Source organism: Uloborus diversus, chromosome 5 (genome assembly GCF_026930045.1).
Source record: "Uloborus diversus isolate 005 chromosome 5, Udiv.v.3.1, whole genome shotgun sequence".
Lineage (NCBI taxonomy): Eukaryota > Metazoa > Arthropoda > Arachnida > Araneae > Uloboridae > Uloborus > Uloborus diversus.
This window is the reverse complement of record NC_072735.1, coordinates 127562068-127577665: the sequence shown is the minus strand read 5'-3', so window position 1 is coordinate 127577665 and position 15598 is coordinate 127562068. Positions and strand designations below refer to the sequence as shown.

At 32.3% G+C, this 15598-nt stretch overlaps 2 protein-coding genes across 2 annotated transcripts in view; one reads left to right on the top strand and one right to left on the bottom strand.

The window, feature by feature from the left end:
• LOC129222382 (uncharacterized) overlaps nucleotides 1-10374 on the bottom strand; it is a 63482-nt gene extending 53108 nt beyond the window's left edge. Inside the window, exons 1-3 of the mRNA XM_054856883.1 lie at nucleotides 10333-10374; nucleotides 5573-6020; nucleotides 1888-2057 (exon numbers count right to left, since the gene is read on the bottom strand). Of these exons, the coding sequence (XP_054712858.1) occupies nucleotides 1888-2057; nucleotides 5573-6010 (608 nt within the window). The 5' untranslated portion in view covers nucleotides 6011-6020; nucleotides 10333-10374. The remainder of the gene's footprint in view (nucleotides 1-1887; nucleotides 2058-5572; nucleotides 6021-10332) is intronic.
• A 283-nt stretch (nucleotides 10375-10657) lies between these two features.
• Nucleotides 10658-15598, top strand: part of LOC129222293 (rRNA N6-adenosine-methyltransferase ZCCHC4-like) — a 40365-nt gene continuing 35424 nt past the window's right edge. Inside the window, 3 exon segments of the mRNA XM_054856779.1 lie at nucleotides 10658-10777; nucleotides 15205-15311; nucleotides 15313-15407. Of these exon segments, the coding sequence (XP_054712754.1) occupies nucleotides 10729-10777; nucleotides 15205-15311; nucleotides 15313-15407 (251 nt within the window). The 5' untranslated portion in view covers nucleotides 10658-10728.

Below are 15598 nucleotides of genomic sequence, written 5' to 3'. Positions count from 1 at the left end.
AGGTTATTTAACCTTTATTTTAAATGAAAATATTTTTGATGGCTTGCTGATTTTTGAAGCCAATGATGTTTTAGTTTAATTTTTTCAATTAAAATTACAGCACATAAATTCATTTAATATATGTTTTGTTTACATGTTCTAAAAAAGAAAACATATTGAAAATAAATATTACATTTGAGTTATAGCTTAATATCAATTACTTTTTTATTAACAAATGTAAATCCGCTATTTTTTACAAGGTGCACAAAATGATTCATAGCTTAAATAATGAGTAAGGAATATAGTTTAAGACAATCTTTTTAGATATGGTTATTAATGTATGTTTAACAAGTAGTCCTTAAAAGGGTACATTGTATAATTTCAAAAGTTTTTCACATTTTAAAAGAGCCTTGTTTGGAGGCACTTATGCAGCAATAAGTTCAAAAAGGTAAGTTAATGCAAATTAAATACTTTCACAATATTTAAGCTTGGCCAATACATACAACATGGCTTCATTAGGAACAATTATATGTAACAATACCTAAAAGATCTTTTGAACTTAGTTTAATTTCACTTCTACATAGTAAGTAAAATTAATGTAATAATACACAAGGATATTGCAAAAAGGAAGGACATAACAAACAAAGATTAACTTTATTTAGTTTAATATTATGTGTCCCTTTTTCATTTAATACTTTGAACGGGCACAAGTGAACTGCTGTCTTTTTTTTTTTCATGCACTGATGAAGAGACTTATTTTTGATAACCTCCAAATAGGTGTTTGTCGAGTTTTAAACTCTTTTTAATGCTTTTATTCGTACAGTAAAACCCCTCCTAACGGACACCCTCAAAGGCGGACACCCCTCTTATGCGGACAATTTTTAATTCCCCAGATCCAATGCAATAACCCCTGTCCAGCAGACAACTCTCTATTGCGGAAAAAAAAAATTTGTCCCGTAAGTGTCCGCATTAGAGGGGTTTTACTGTACTATTATACACACCGTCCTTTTTTTCCTAAAACTATTTTGCACTTTTCAGCTCAGAAATCAAATGAAAAAAGTACTATAAGGGGCCATTCATTAATTACGTAAGGGTCCCGATAGGGAGGGGAGTTGGAAAAACCTCTACATACGCTTACTTGGGTGGGGAGGGGGTACGTAATATTTTCTAGTTGATATTTTATATTAGAAATCACGCTGTGAAATGGTCTGGTAGGGATCATATTTCATTTGCATCTGGAAGGTTAAAAACGTATTAGGATGAGCTATTTTTTAATTGTTTCACAAAGAATGAATAGAGTAAAATATAACAAAAGAATCGCACTATGTATAGCATTTTTTTAAAATTAGTATCACATCATATATAACAAAATGTCAAAAAACATTCAGTCTAGATTCCAACTTTTTAGTAATTGACACAAATAGGTTTTTAAAAATAATTTAATAATAGTGAATTTATAAGTGATTCTACAGATGTAAGACTTGTATACACTTGACAAAGAACTGTATTGAGATGTTTATGCTACACAGAATATTTAATTACGATGCACGTTACAGTACTTAAAGTACTTAGATACTGCGGACCAACCACAATGTCAGCAATAAAATAATATAGCTCTAAACTAACTAATCTGTTGAAAAATAAAAATCTTTGATTTACGTCAAACTGAGAGTTTTAGTGTAACTGATCCTTTTCTAAGAAAATTTTATTATTTTGAAAAACCAGATGGAATCTTATATAAGAATAGGGGGGAGGGTTTGCAAAATCTTACGTATCCTTACATGGGGAGAAGGAGGGGAGAGAAGGGCAAAAATTGCCAGTATCATCCTTACGTAATTAATGAATGAACCATTGATTTTCAAAGGATTGTAAATACTAAAATAAAGATTCCTAATATATTTTACTTACCCTTGACATCGAACATTTACATTGTTTTCAGGTTTCAATTTAGAAAATGAGATTTCCATCTTGGATGCAACTTCCTTTGAAATTTTAGTGTCTTCACACTGTTTTTCCTCTTTTACTTTATTTAATTCTTTTGTTTCATTCGTTGTCAAACTTGATGGAATTCTGATAACCTACAATTCACATAAACAAAGAAAGTTACCAATAAGTATTGCAAAACCATGAAATTAACTTTGAAATATAATACATTAACAGTGACCAACTTAAATTTGTTACTGAATAAGATATTAGGCAAACCTGAATAAGATATTAGATTCAAGCACAAATATTTCATATTAGATAAAATCAAATCAGAACAAGCACACAATAAATATAAGCACAATTTTTATAAAGATATGTAGGAAAATATTGTTTAAAAAATAAATGCTAATAGAAAATTTAAAAAAATAACAAATGAGTAATTTTTTTCAAGAAAATTAATTAATTTTTTCGTTTCTTACTTTGATTTTCTCAATCACATAAATATTATTAACAGGAATTAGACTTAAACTTGGTTTCGGATTTCACTTTTTTTACCACCAGGAACATAGTGCTTAACCCCTTATTTTACCAATTTTCCCCACTGTTTAATTCAGAGAAAATTAGGAACTTAACTGTTTACAATACTAAAGCAATTAGCAAAAAACAACAACAGAGAAGGAAATGGCAGCAAATTTCAAAAAAGCTAAAAATGAAATCAGATTTTTTAAGTTTTTATTTATTTATTTATTTTATAAAACTTGAAATCAGAATAATGAAGGTGTTTTTTTTTTTTTTTTTTTTTTTTTTTTTGAGCAATCACGATTGCTTATTGCTTTCATTTGACTGTTTTCATGTGCTATCATTTTATTTTCCCGCCAGCACCCTCTGCAGCATCCCCGTCGACTGGCTCCTCACGATGCTGCTCCTCTAGCGAAAACCGTCTTGCGTTCATATCCTACACACACATACACCTACACAAAAACATACATACACACAAACACATACACACACGCATACATACAGACACCTACACATAAACACACACAAACACATACACACACGCATACATACAGACACCTACAAATACACATACACACAACTACCCACATATTCATGCATGCACACAGACACAAACACATATACCTACACACACATACACAAACACACAAATACACATACCCCCCCCCCCCCACACACACACAAGCACACATGCCTACATACACACACTCGTGATTGCGAAAAATATAATTTGAATTCAAGATGTCAAAATTCAAATTAATTTTCTTTTAATTTCTGTTTCAGTATAATTTAGATTCCTCAATTTAATGATGCATTTCACCGTTCCAGATTTGATTGCATAGAATGTCTATGCTCCTTGATTTAACAATAAATTCTTCCAGTCCCTTGACAATCGTTAAATCAGGGTTATACTGTATTAATGTTTATTATGGCTATGGAATTTTTTTTCTTAAGTTCATATGGAAGACATACATAACAAATAAAGAAACCAAATAGAAGAAAAAAAGAGAAAGGAGTATGTTGATTTCTCACTAAGTACAAAGAGAAACAAGAACAAAGAACAAATTGATCAACTTATTTAAACAAGAAGTTCCGTCTAGAACTATACGAACCTACTTTCCAGTATACCCATACTACTTTCCAGTACCTGATCAATATTCTCAAAAATAGCTAAAATTGCAAATTGTTTCAAATATATTTTTTTAATATTTTAAGCTAATTTCTAGGAATAAAACATTCCTCACTCATCTAAAAAAAATTAGATGCATTAAAAAAAAAAAAAAAACGAACAAATAAAATAGCAGAGCTTTTTAAGCAAAGCAGCTATTACAATTTTTTCCATTAAAAAACTTTAACAACTTTCAAAATGAAAAAATAATAATTAAAATTAATAAGCTCATTAAAATAAATACATCATATCAAAAAAAATTGTTTCTTTTCCCCCTGTTGCCATAAATAATTTTTTTAATGAATTAATGCACTTACCAAAATAAATAAAAACAATAAAATGTCAACTTGAAGAAATACTTTTCATTGTCAGAAAAAAAAATCTTCTGCGCATGTCTTTATGTAGAAACATAAATGACTTCGAGTTTATTCCCCGAAAACTGAATACCTAAATTAAAACTTTAGTGTGAAAAAAAAAACAAGTCATAACAATAATAATTATTTCACAGATGAAACCATAGCTGCGGAGTCGGAGTCAATCTCATTTTGGGATAAAGGAGTCGGAGACGAATATCCAAGAATTGGAGTCAGTCATTTGTCCTCCGTGTATAAATTTTTGCCAAAGCTACGAAGTCAGAGTCGAAGTCGGGGAGTGAGAGTCCGATTTATTGTCGAATTCGGAGTCAGGTTCCCTTAATTCTCGGAGTCAGAATCTAGAGTTTGGCGTCTAGAGTTATTTAAAACAAAATTTGTTTGAAAAAAATCCGCCTTCAAGTCTGGAATCTACATTGAAAATTGAACGGAAAATTGTTCAAATCAAAAAGATATTTTATATACAAGTTTTTCATCAAAAGCTTTTTCCTACAAAGTTTGTTTGAAGCAAATTTGCCTCATAGTTTGGAATTGCCTTGAATTTCCCCGTAGGCTCTGTTAAGTTTTTTTGAACTGTTCAAAATTGAACAAAAAATAGTTCAAATCAAAAAGTGAAATATGGGAATGAGGTGTTCTTGCCAAGATCTTTCGAACAAAAAAAAGTTTGTTCGAATCGGACTATTCATTCAAAAGTTATTAGGGGGGACCGACAGACAGACCAACAGACATTTTTTCCCATCTCAATACCCTACTTTCCAATTTTTAGATATTTAATTATTTTATTTATTTTTGACTTTTTTTTGTTTTTCGCGATATTTTTAAGATGCTAAGCCTTCTTTCATGCTTTTTTCTTCTTTTTCCGACTTTTACTGGGAAAGTAGGCTAAAAAATGGAAGCTGAACAATACACATGAGGAGATAGTGGACTCAAATAAAATTTTCTGAACAGTGAAATTTACTGAAATTACAAGGAAGCTCAGCCCTTTTACTAGGAAGTGAGAGGGCAGTTGCACCATACCCCTGCCCCTGTACGAGCCGCCATGATTCGTTCCCTTGTCTTAGATATGTACTTTCCAGTTTCTGTGATTGTCATTCCCTCTTGTTTAATATTTGATGTGAGTTTACAAGTGACCTATTTTGAGTAAACACAAGAACATGACAAGTCAAAACTAAATACATAAATAAGTTAAAATAATGCTTACAACATAAAATAAACTTTAAACCAAAAGAACAAACTTTATAACCAAAGGTAACACTAAAGTTTTCTAAATGATTTGCATTTTGAAATACTTTAAAATTTTGAAAAAAAGATTAAGTTTAAAAGTCCAGGGGGGTAGAAATTTGGGAAAAAACCTACAAAAATTCAGTGTGCTGTACACTTTTAATAGCCCATTCTTGCATCCTGATTTTGAATAAAGAAAAAAAAAAGATAAAAATAGGTTAACAAAATATACAGTAACATAGCAAAATGAAGTCAATTACACATAATCTCCTATGCAGAAAGAAAAGAAACAAAGATAACATATACATGCTGCTACCTGAAATTAAAATGTATAAAATTGGCAAAAACAAATTTAATCACTATTTCTTTTTTAAAAAAATTTAATTACCATATCTAGAAGAATCTCGTTTTCAACAGCATCTTCAGCTATAGAATTCTCTTCAGCATTTGATGTCGTAGCTTGATCCTCTGGTGACGATTTTGAAGGCTTCATTACTTTCTGAATTTTACAATTAATTTCAGCATTTTCAACACTTTTAAAAAGTGTGATTAAGTCGTCAACTTGAACATTAGTATACGGCGAGGCCTTTTTAGAAGAAACATCAGAATTCCTATTCTTTGATTTGAAAATATCATACCTACTTCTTTTTCTCACTTTAGCTTTAATTTCTGTTGCTTTTATCTTATCTTCAACAAGACTAAGCAAAGCATCTGTTTCCACAACTTCTGAAGTAGGCGTCAGATTAGGTTCATCTGGAGCATTCAAAGCTGTCCGTTCAGAAGGTTTATCAATGGTATTCTTTTTCACTCTTCCAGATTTTTCCATTTGTAAATATCTACAATTAAAATATGATAAAATGAGAATAAAATATATTTTTAAAAAAAAGTTACATGGGTTTCCAAAGTGCATGCTGAGGCACTCTGGTATGCCACAGGAAGAGGCGAGGGGTTCCGCGAAATGTCTACGGATTCAACATAATATACATATGTAATAGGTAGTGATAGACTATAGTGCCGTGAGGAAATTCTCATTCATCTAAGAATTGTAAATCAGGAAAGTTTATGAACCAAGGCCGTAGCCAGGATATTTTTTCGGGGAGGGTGGTCGGAGGCAAAAATGGTTCCAGACATGTAATGGGAAAAAATAGTTTAAAAATTATGTTTATTATGTTGTTAGCAAAAATTAAACTGAAATGTAATTAAAAAATCAGTTTTTTATTAATTTTTTTGAATAACTACTTCAAAAATTTCGTAATATATTCAGACTCGACAAAATAAGAGAACTAACTGCTTACACTTACACGGTCTATAATACATGATACAGTGTTTATTACATGTCTACAATTACAAATGCAAGCAACAGAGGCTTTTAGAAAAAATTTCGAGCAAGTTAGTGAAAATAGTAACAATTGAAAAGCAATCTACAATTGCCACCTGAAAAAAAAAACCACCCTTAAAGGCTGATCTACAAAATTACGCATTTAATCAAAAGTATGATTAGATAATAAAAATGGTAGTATTGATCATGTAAATCTGTTCAGTATTGTTGAAGTATATATAACAAAGAATGTTTTTAAAATGTTATTTTGTAATAAAAATCATTAACATTCTGGGAAAGAACCAAGAAGGTGTGTAAAAAAGTTAGGACAATTTGATTTTTTTTTTTAATGTGTATGTAGGTGTGGAGGGGGTGAGAAGGAGAAAGGGTCCGACTGGAAAGAAGATTGCTATAACAAGATCAAGTGAAGGAGGAGTAGAGGGAAGAATTTTGATTAGATAGTCTTCGTTTCTTTATTTTTTAGAGAAAGGTTAAAATTTCGGGGGAGGATTTATCTCGACAGTCCCCACCCTGTCTACGACCCTGTTATGAACCCCTGTTTTATAGTCAAAAGAAAAACTAGTATGTTGTGGACATCACAGAACTTTCTTCTATATTTTTCCTTTTTCTGATCCCTCCCCATGCTTGACGAGGAAGCAATATTCCTAACAAAAACAAAATTACACATGCAAAAACTTGACGACCATCCCAATGTCTGAATTATTGTAAAAACAAAACAAAGAGCGAAAATTGAAAGTTACTTTAAAAGCATTACTTGAATTAATTACAAATATTTTATTTATTAATAAGCATAGGATGGCAACAGTTAAAATTTTTAAATCATTGAGATAATATTTCCTATCATTTCCATACAATTAAAATCACGAGAAATACGCAGACGACAATCTATTACGATTTATCTTTCTTATTGTTGCATTAATAAAACTATTTTTATTCGCAAAAAAAAAAAAAAAAAAAAAAAAAAATCAACACCTCTTGGAGCGATTGGAGTCAAAATTGAACCAAAGCCTGTTTACGTATGGATTCACGTATATTCCAAATTTCAACCTGAACGTAGCATTACTTCTTGAGATAGGGCACTCACAATGGAAAAAAAGAACGGGCGATTGCGCTACCCCCCTTTTTAGCTGTTGACACCAAAATAAAATCAGCTCTTATACCCACTAAGGGCTACTTGTCAGAAAATTTTTGTTTGATTCCGTTCGTTATTTCTTGAGATACAGCAGTCACAATTGACGACAAAAAACGTTCTATAACTCAACCCCCGTTTGAGCTATTGACACCAAAATTGAATCAGAACCTGCTCCTGTTAGGGGCAACATATGGACCAAATTTTGTTTGATTCCGCCAGTTACTTCCTGAGGAATAGCAAGCACGCGTTCAAAAAATGTCCCATTGCTCCACCCCCCTTGGAGGAATACGCGCCAAAAACCAATGGGCACAAGTTCACATAGGGGCACATATGTGTACCAAATTTCGTTCAATTTCATGCGGTAGTTTTGCTGTAGAGCGGCCACAAAAAACTGGTCACACACAGACGTGACACACATACACACACACACACAGACAGACAGACATTTTCCAAAAATAGTCGAAATGGACTCAGCACACCTCAAAACATTCAAATCCGTCAAAATTCGAAATTCGAAAATTTGCACCAATCCAATACTTTCTTCTATATATTAGATATAGAAGAAAGTAAAAAGGATCAAACATCAAACAATTTTTAATTTTTACTTTCTTCTATATCTAATATATAGAAGAAAGTATTGGATTCGTGCAAATTTTCGAATTTTGACGGATTTGAACGTTTAGAGGTGTGTGTTGAGTCCATTTCGACTATTTTTGGAAAATGTCTGTCTATGTGTGTGTCACGTCTGTGTGTGACCAGTTTTTTGTGGCCGCTCTACAGCAAAAACTACCTCATGAAATCGAACGAAATTTGGTACACATATGTGCCCCTATGTGAACTTGTGCCCATTGGTTTTTGGCGCGAATTCCTCCAAGGGGGGTGGAGCAATGGGACCTTTTTTGAGATACGTGTGATTGCTAATCCTCAGGAAGTAACTGGCAGAATCAAACAAAATTTGTTCCATATGTTAACAGGAACAGGTGCTGATTCAATTTTGGTGTCAATACCTCAAACGGGGGTTGAGCTATAGAACGTTTTTTGTCGTCAATTGTGACTGCTGTATCTCAAGAAATAACGAACGGAATGAAAGAAAAATGTATGGGCAAGTAGCCCTTAGTGGGTATAAAAGCTGATTTTATTTTGGTGTCAACAGCTAAAAAGGGGGGTAGCGTAATCGCCCGTTCTTTTTTTCCATTGTGAGTGCCCTATCTCAAGAAGTAATGCTACGTTCTGGTTGAAATTTGGAATATATGTGAATCCATATGTAAACAGGCTTTGGTTCAATTTTAACACCAATCGCTCCAAGGTGTTTTTTTTTTTTTTGGCGAATAAAAATAGCTTTATTAACGCAACAATAAGAAAGATAAATCGTAATAGATTGTCGTCTGCTTATTTCTGGTGATTTTAGTTGTATGGAAATGATTGGAAATATTATCTCAACGATTTAAAATTTTTAACTGTTGCCATCTTATGTTTGTTAACAAATAAAATATTTGTAATAATTTCAAGCAAGGCTTTTAAAATAACTTTCAATTTTCGCTCTTTGCTTTGCTTTTGCAATAATTCAGACAGTGGGATGGTCGTCAAGTTCTTGCATGTGTAATTTTGTTTTTGTTGGGAATATTGCTTCCTCGTCAAGCGTGGAGAGGGATCAGAAAAAAAAGAAAAATACAGAAGAAAGTTTCGTGATGGCCATGACATTAGTTTCTTAAAGTGAGTAAAATATCAGATAAATAAGGATGAAAAAGTATAGTATGAAAAAGACAACATATAAAACATTGAAAACTTTAAAGAAAATTTTAACATATCATGAACACATAAGATTTTCAAAAAAAAAAAAAAATAAGAATCCAAAAAATTTGGTAAACTAGTTACTAGTCTAGCCTATTTTAATAAAAGACAGATTTTCGAAAATAAAAGACGTTCAACAATTAATATATATCTGCAATCTGTAAACAGTCAATCAAACAATTTCTGTCACAATTAGGTGACGTGAAATCAAACATAACTTTCATTTTTAACTTCTATCTAATTAATTTCATCATCAACTCAGTTTACAATACATTAATACATAAATATCCTCATGGATAAAGTTGATTATTTTGTAAGGGCTCTGAAAAAGTAGCAAATAAAAATGATATGTAGATGCAAAAATGTTCAGAAAGTTTTTTCTTTTTTCAGAATAAGTTGTAAAAACAAAACTTGTTTTACAGACATTCATTTTCTAACGGAAAAGCATACAATTTTTATCAAAAAAAAAATTTTTTTTTAGTCTTGCTGATATTTACTTCAGAAGGTTTTCAGCGCGAAGGGGTTCTTAGAACAAGAAACACCATAGGAATAAGTTTAAGAGGTTAAAATACATTTTGTAACATTGAAAGAAAGAGAGAAATAACACATGCATACATATACATGTGTGTACATTTGTATTTGAGCAAATAAGACTCATAATTCTAGTAATAATGGGAGGACTGCGCAAACTTAGGCGCCTTGCCTCTGCCAAAATGTGTGTGAATTAAGTATGTTGATATTGACCTAATATATATGTATTACGTTCTAGTCAGAGTATTAATTCTACACAAAAGCTAACTCAGATAGATTACTTCAGCTTTCTTAAAACAAAGGAATACTTGAAAGTAAAAACTCAATTTGTCTTTTTAGAGTAAAAAATATAAACCTTTAGCTCAATCCAAATTTTGAAAATCTTTCAAAAATCAAAATCCAAACACAAGAGGGGCCTTGAATTGTTGCCAAATTAGAACCTCGAAAACCGTTAAAGGCTTTCCATGCTTTCAAAAGGAACTTTAAATTCAACGAATAACAAATATCAAAAATGGAAGTTTTCAAATATGCAATTTTGCGTTTATCCATTACGTTTGAGGTTTATGCTTTTTATACTTATAACATCAATCAAATATGCATTCAGTAAGCTGTTACTCAACTTGATTTTCAAGTACGGTTTTTCGTCTGCTAGGCTACACATGCTGCTGTGCTAACACGAAATTCTGAAGTAGAATACATTCATTAAATTATTCACAACTGAATTTTAGTGTGGTTTTATGTTGTGTAATAAATGGAAGTTATTCTTGAAAATCTGAAGAATAATCCACATTGCCCGCATGGTATGTACGATACTAAATAGTGAGTAAGAAACCGAATGGGGTTACTGATCCTATTTTTAAAATATACAACAGATGCCTTGAAAAATCGAACTAACTAGACAATAGGACTTTTTGATCAAAATGTTGGGGATTTTGCGACATTTAAACGAGCCTGACTTGAAAACCGAAAGGGGGGGGGGGTAGATAACTTGGATCTATCAAAATTGCGTTTTAAAATCCTTTTCCGTAAACAAAAACAATAAAATAAATTTAGGGGGTTGTACTTCTATTATGCGGCGTTCTGCGGACTTAGTTCTTTAAACTTTTGTAATTCAGTTTCCAGTTTTATGGCTTTATATATTGTTGATATAAAGCTATTAGTTGTAATTTGTTTTATATTATTGTCTCGTTCTGACTAGTTTGATGTAAGCTGCAGCAGGGCTCATAGTCCTCCTATATCTCCTATATTTTCACAATTTGTCCGATATTCTCCTATATTTTCTCACTAACTCCTATATTTTCTTTGTTGGATGTTAAATGCTACCCAAAAATGCAGAAACCTTTAATCTATTTTTTTTCTTCTTTCTCCTCTGCACTTTGCACCCTTACATCTTTAAGGTTGGCATATGTTTTACACTTCTATTTGATTATTTTTATGAAACATACAAAATATAGATGGCTTCACTTGACACTTTAAACTTGTTTTCAATTATTTCTTTTTCTTTTAATGAGTTAACTTTGTAAGTTTAATAGTATAACGTGTTAACTTTAAGTGTGCTGCTGTAAAGATTTTGAAAGCTTTTGATTTTGTCACATATAATCTTATATGTAGTTCAAATGACCGATTGTAGCTCAAACGATTGTTTTTCAAAATGCCGTGTACAGATTTTGATACCAATTCAACTTTGAGTACTTCAAATGTTTCAAAGCTTGTAGCTCACTGAAAAATGTAACTATCTCGATGAAATAAGTGTCATTTTGTAGGATTTCTTCTGCTTTTTTCAAATATGTATCCATAGAGAAACATTCCTATATTTTTACATTTTGTGTGTAGATTTTCCAAAAATTTCAGAAATCGGTCCTCATCTCAGAAATGTGTTTTTTTGACTCATTTTTTCCATCTACTCTGTTACAGTTACAAATTTCAGAGGATAATGGATAGTTCTATGCTCGGAACTGATGTGATATACCCCACCCTTGGCGACTTTTTCCTGTTGGCGCCAAGAAAGCGTCGCCAAGAAAACGATGTATGACGACATATGTCATACATCGTTCTTAGCGATGCTTTTTTAGCGCCAACAGGAAAAAATCAGATAAGAAAACATGATCAAAGCACTTCAGAACACAATATATATAAAAACAACATAAAAGCACAACAAAAAGCATCACGAATATATGCTTCAAAAATGTACAGGGCCGGGGATTTTTGTAAACATATTAAAATACAATGAAATAAATCATTGTATTAATTACAAGTCGAAACTAATGCATTAATTTTTTTTTCATCATTTCTCCGGGATACGAGCCCTCGGTCTCATAGTACTTTCGTAATGAGACCTCGGCTCGCCGGCCCTGCCTCGGTCTCATTACGAAAGTACTATGAGACCTCTGGCTCGCCAGGACCTCGCTCCGCTCGGTCTGTTATCCCTCCGACTGTTAATATACATTACAGTCGGAGTATGATCACAGTTATGTATACTACAAGAACCCCTCAAGGATTTGTAAAAACAAAGAATTTTGGAAATGAGAGGTTTTTTTTTGAATTCTAAAATAAAGAACTTACCTTTTTATATGGTATAAATATTCACACTCAGTCTAAAACAATACATCATATGACAATGGCACGTTACAGATACACACCACGTTGGAGTTAACTTTTAATTAACCTTCAAGTTTGAAGAAACTGGCATTTTCTAATGTTTTTACTTCAAAACACAACTACTGAATTTAAACTAACACTCGTAAAATCCCCCTAAGAGCGGAACATATGTGCACCTACCTCCACGGACACATGTGCGAAAAGAATTAGTTCACATCTGTACTTCCCAGGTATATTCTGCAGGGTTACTAGGGCTACCGGAAAAAGTTTTATCGCCAACGTTGGCGATTTTCGAAATGAGCTAAAAATTCTATCCTCGCCAAGGGGGGGGGGTATATCACATCTGTACCCTATGCTCCACTTGGGCTCTTCTAACACCCCTTTCGTTTGGCAGATTAGGTCAAATTCAAACTTGATACATCTGTATATACATCTAGATACACACATTAACTGTAAGATATGGATAATGTCATTAGAGTGAGCAACAGGTAATTGAATCGGCCACTTTAATGAATCAATTCCTCAAAAAAGAAACCAAATCCAGTTTTAACATTAAAAAATTGCAGAATATTTGAATCAAACATACCGCTTAAATGAATCAAGCTTATGAGACTGACCATTTTCCTCTCTCTCCGATGAATGTGATGCATTAGAACAGTCTTTTTTCTTTGATTTTGTTAAGTAAAATAAGTTTTTTTTTTTTAAATAGTGAAACATATGGGAGGCAGAATGTTGCACCCTTTTTGTAACGATTGTCTCGAGACATGGAGTCAACGGGACTTTTCATCGTTAGTGTTAGCATTGAAATGACGAGGTACCAATACCAAGGACTACGGGTAGATTGATGACATTGAAAAAAGAATGTCTACATTAATTATTACCTAGTTTTAGCAATCAATAAGAGAGGCATTTTTCGAAGCATGTGAGTTAAAATCAAAATTTTGTAATTGCTTTTCCATACTGTTTTGTGATTAAATTCTTAAAATAATCAGAGAACGGATATTTTGGGTGCGAGGTATACTTCTAATGATTTCTTGTTTGACCAAAACTTTAAGTTCTCTGAAATTGTATGTAGAATTCCATGTTTAAAAAAAAAAGAACACGCACGCACGCACAATTTTTCTTAATTGAATTAAAATTGTCTTAAACAAACATGATTCATTTTAGCGACGGTGGTACAAAAATTCATTTGCTCTCACATCTGTGACTCGTGCAAAATAGAATCGTATTGATACTGGCGCTCTCTTTTTTCATAGTGTTCCAAACATATTAGATGCTATACTTTTTCGAAATTCCTATATATTTTTCTACAAAACTCCTATATTTTTCCTTTTAAACTCCTATATATTTTTCCCACTTGCTATGAGCCCTGCTGCAGCCTAAGTAGAAGGCATTCTTTTTGAGGTGTAAAGCTGACATGTTTGAGTACCAAAATAAATGGATCCCCATAGCAAACAATTCAATTTTTCTGGTACAGTATTTGATGAAACATTATTGATGGGATTAGGAGAATAGGTGAACAAGAAAATTTTTTTGATAATTTTTTATGTGATAACTAACAGTCCCGCAGCCAGAAATTACCTTCTGGGGGGGGGGGGGTGCTCAGAAGAACCCTTACATGTATATAAACTACTATATTAAAAGCAGTTATGTGATAAAGCCGGGGGGGGGGGGGGGGGGGTGTTAGGGCCGTTTTGGAACCCCAAAACTCTCTCCCCTGGTTGTGCAACTGATAAATAAATAAGCTTAGTTGCAGATTGTTGAATACTGTGCCCACAACTATCCCTCTAATATTGCTTGGTTAACAGGACCCAATAAAGTTAAAATGATGCCCTGAACCTCATAAAAGTTGGTGCTACTCCCCCACTTTCACAAGAACATTCGTGTACAGGGTTATCTGGACAAACTGGGATCAGAGCCAAACCAGAGAATTGAATATCCCTATTATCCTATAAATATTAACAACAAGCAAAATAAAACCTTGAATGGGCTGCCTTATTGTTTGTTATGATAAAAAAAACATATTTTATAACAAAATTACATTAAGTTTCTTTACAAGACCATTAGAAATAAAAACACAATTTATCGCATCATTTCTTACCAACAAATTGGCTCACTGTATTCTGTTTCAAAGACGACTTGCATTTAAATGAAGCATAGTCACACAAGCATTTCATTATTAAAATCAAAATAATAAAGCGAGTGTTTAACGAACTTATTGTTAACTTCTCACTATCATTCTTTAAAAGTACTGTCATCTTTGTGAACATTACCAATCAGACATTCACACCTCATACATAGTGTGCGCTATCCCCCACCAAAATTGCTAAAATGTGAGATGTGCTAAAAATGATTTAAAACCGGGGGAAACGAAAATTGCACTCTATTTGTGTCCCTTAAGTTATGGTGTACAGATGCATGGACCCATAGGATTGGACCATGGGTTAATCCCTATATCGGGAACTTGTAGGACCTGTTGGTAAATACTAGACTCATCATTTTGATGTACAATAAAATGAATTTTGCATTGTTATATGAACTTTTCATTTGAAATTGATATCTGAAAAGTAAATAACTTGATAACAATGATAGGTATCAAAAGTGTAATTAATAAATCATTCTCTTTTAGGCCCATGTTTAATTTTTGAAAGATATTCTTCTAATGGTACCAAAACTGGAAGAAGATTTTTTGCATGTTCTGCTTGCAGAGATAGATCTGATTGTAGTTTTTTCCAAGTGGGTTGATGATGATTTGTCCACACAAACAAAAGAGCACTGGAGAGATGTAATTGAAAAACATAAACCACCATTTACTCATGAAGAGTATTTGCAGTAAGCTGTGCATATATTTTTGCTCTTCATTTTAGCTGTTTGTTTTATTTTATTTTTATTTATTTATTTTTTTAATTTGTTTATTCATTGAAGTTAAAAAATTTCAAATTAAAACCTACAATACTATCTCTAACGATTATACTGTCCTTTGTAATTTTATACCTTTTCCTGTTAGATTTATGCCATATAAA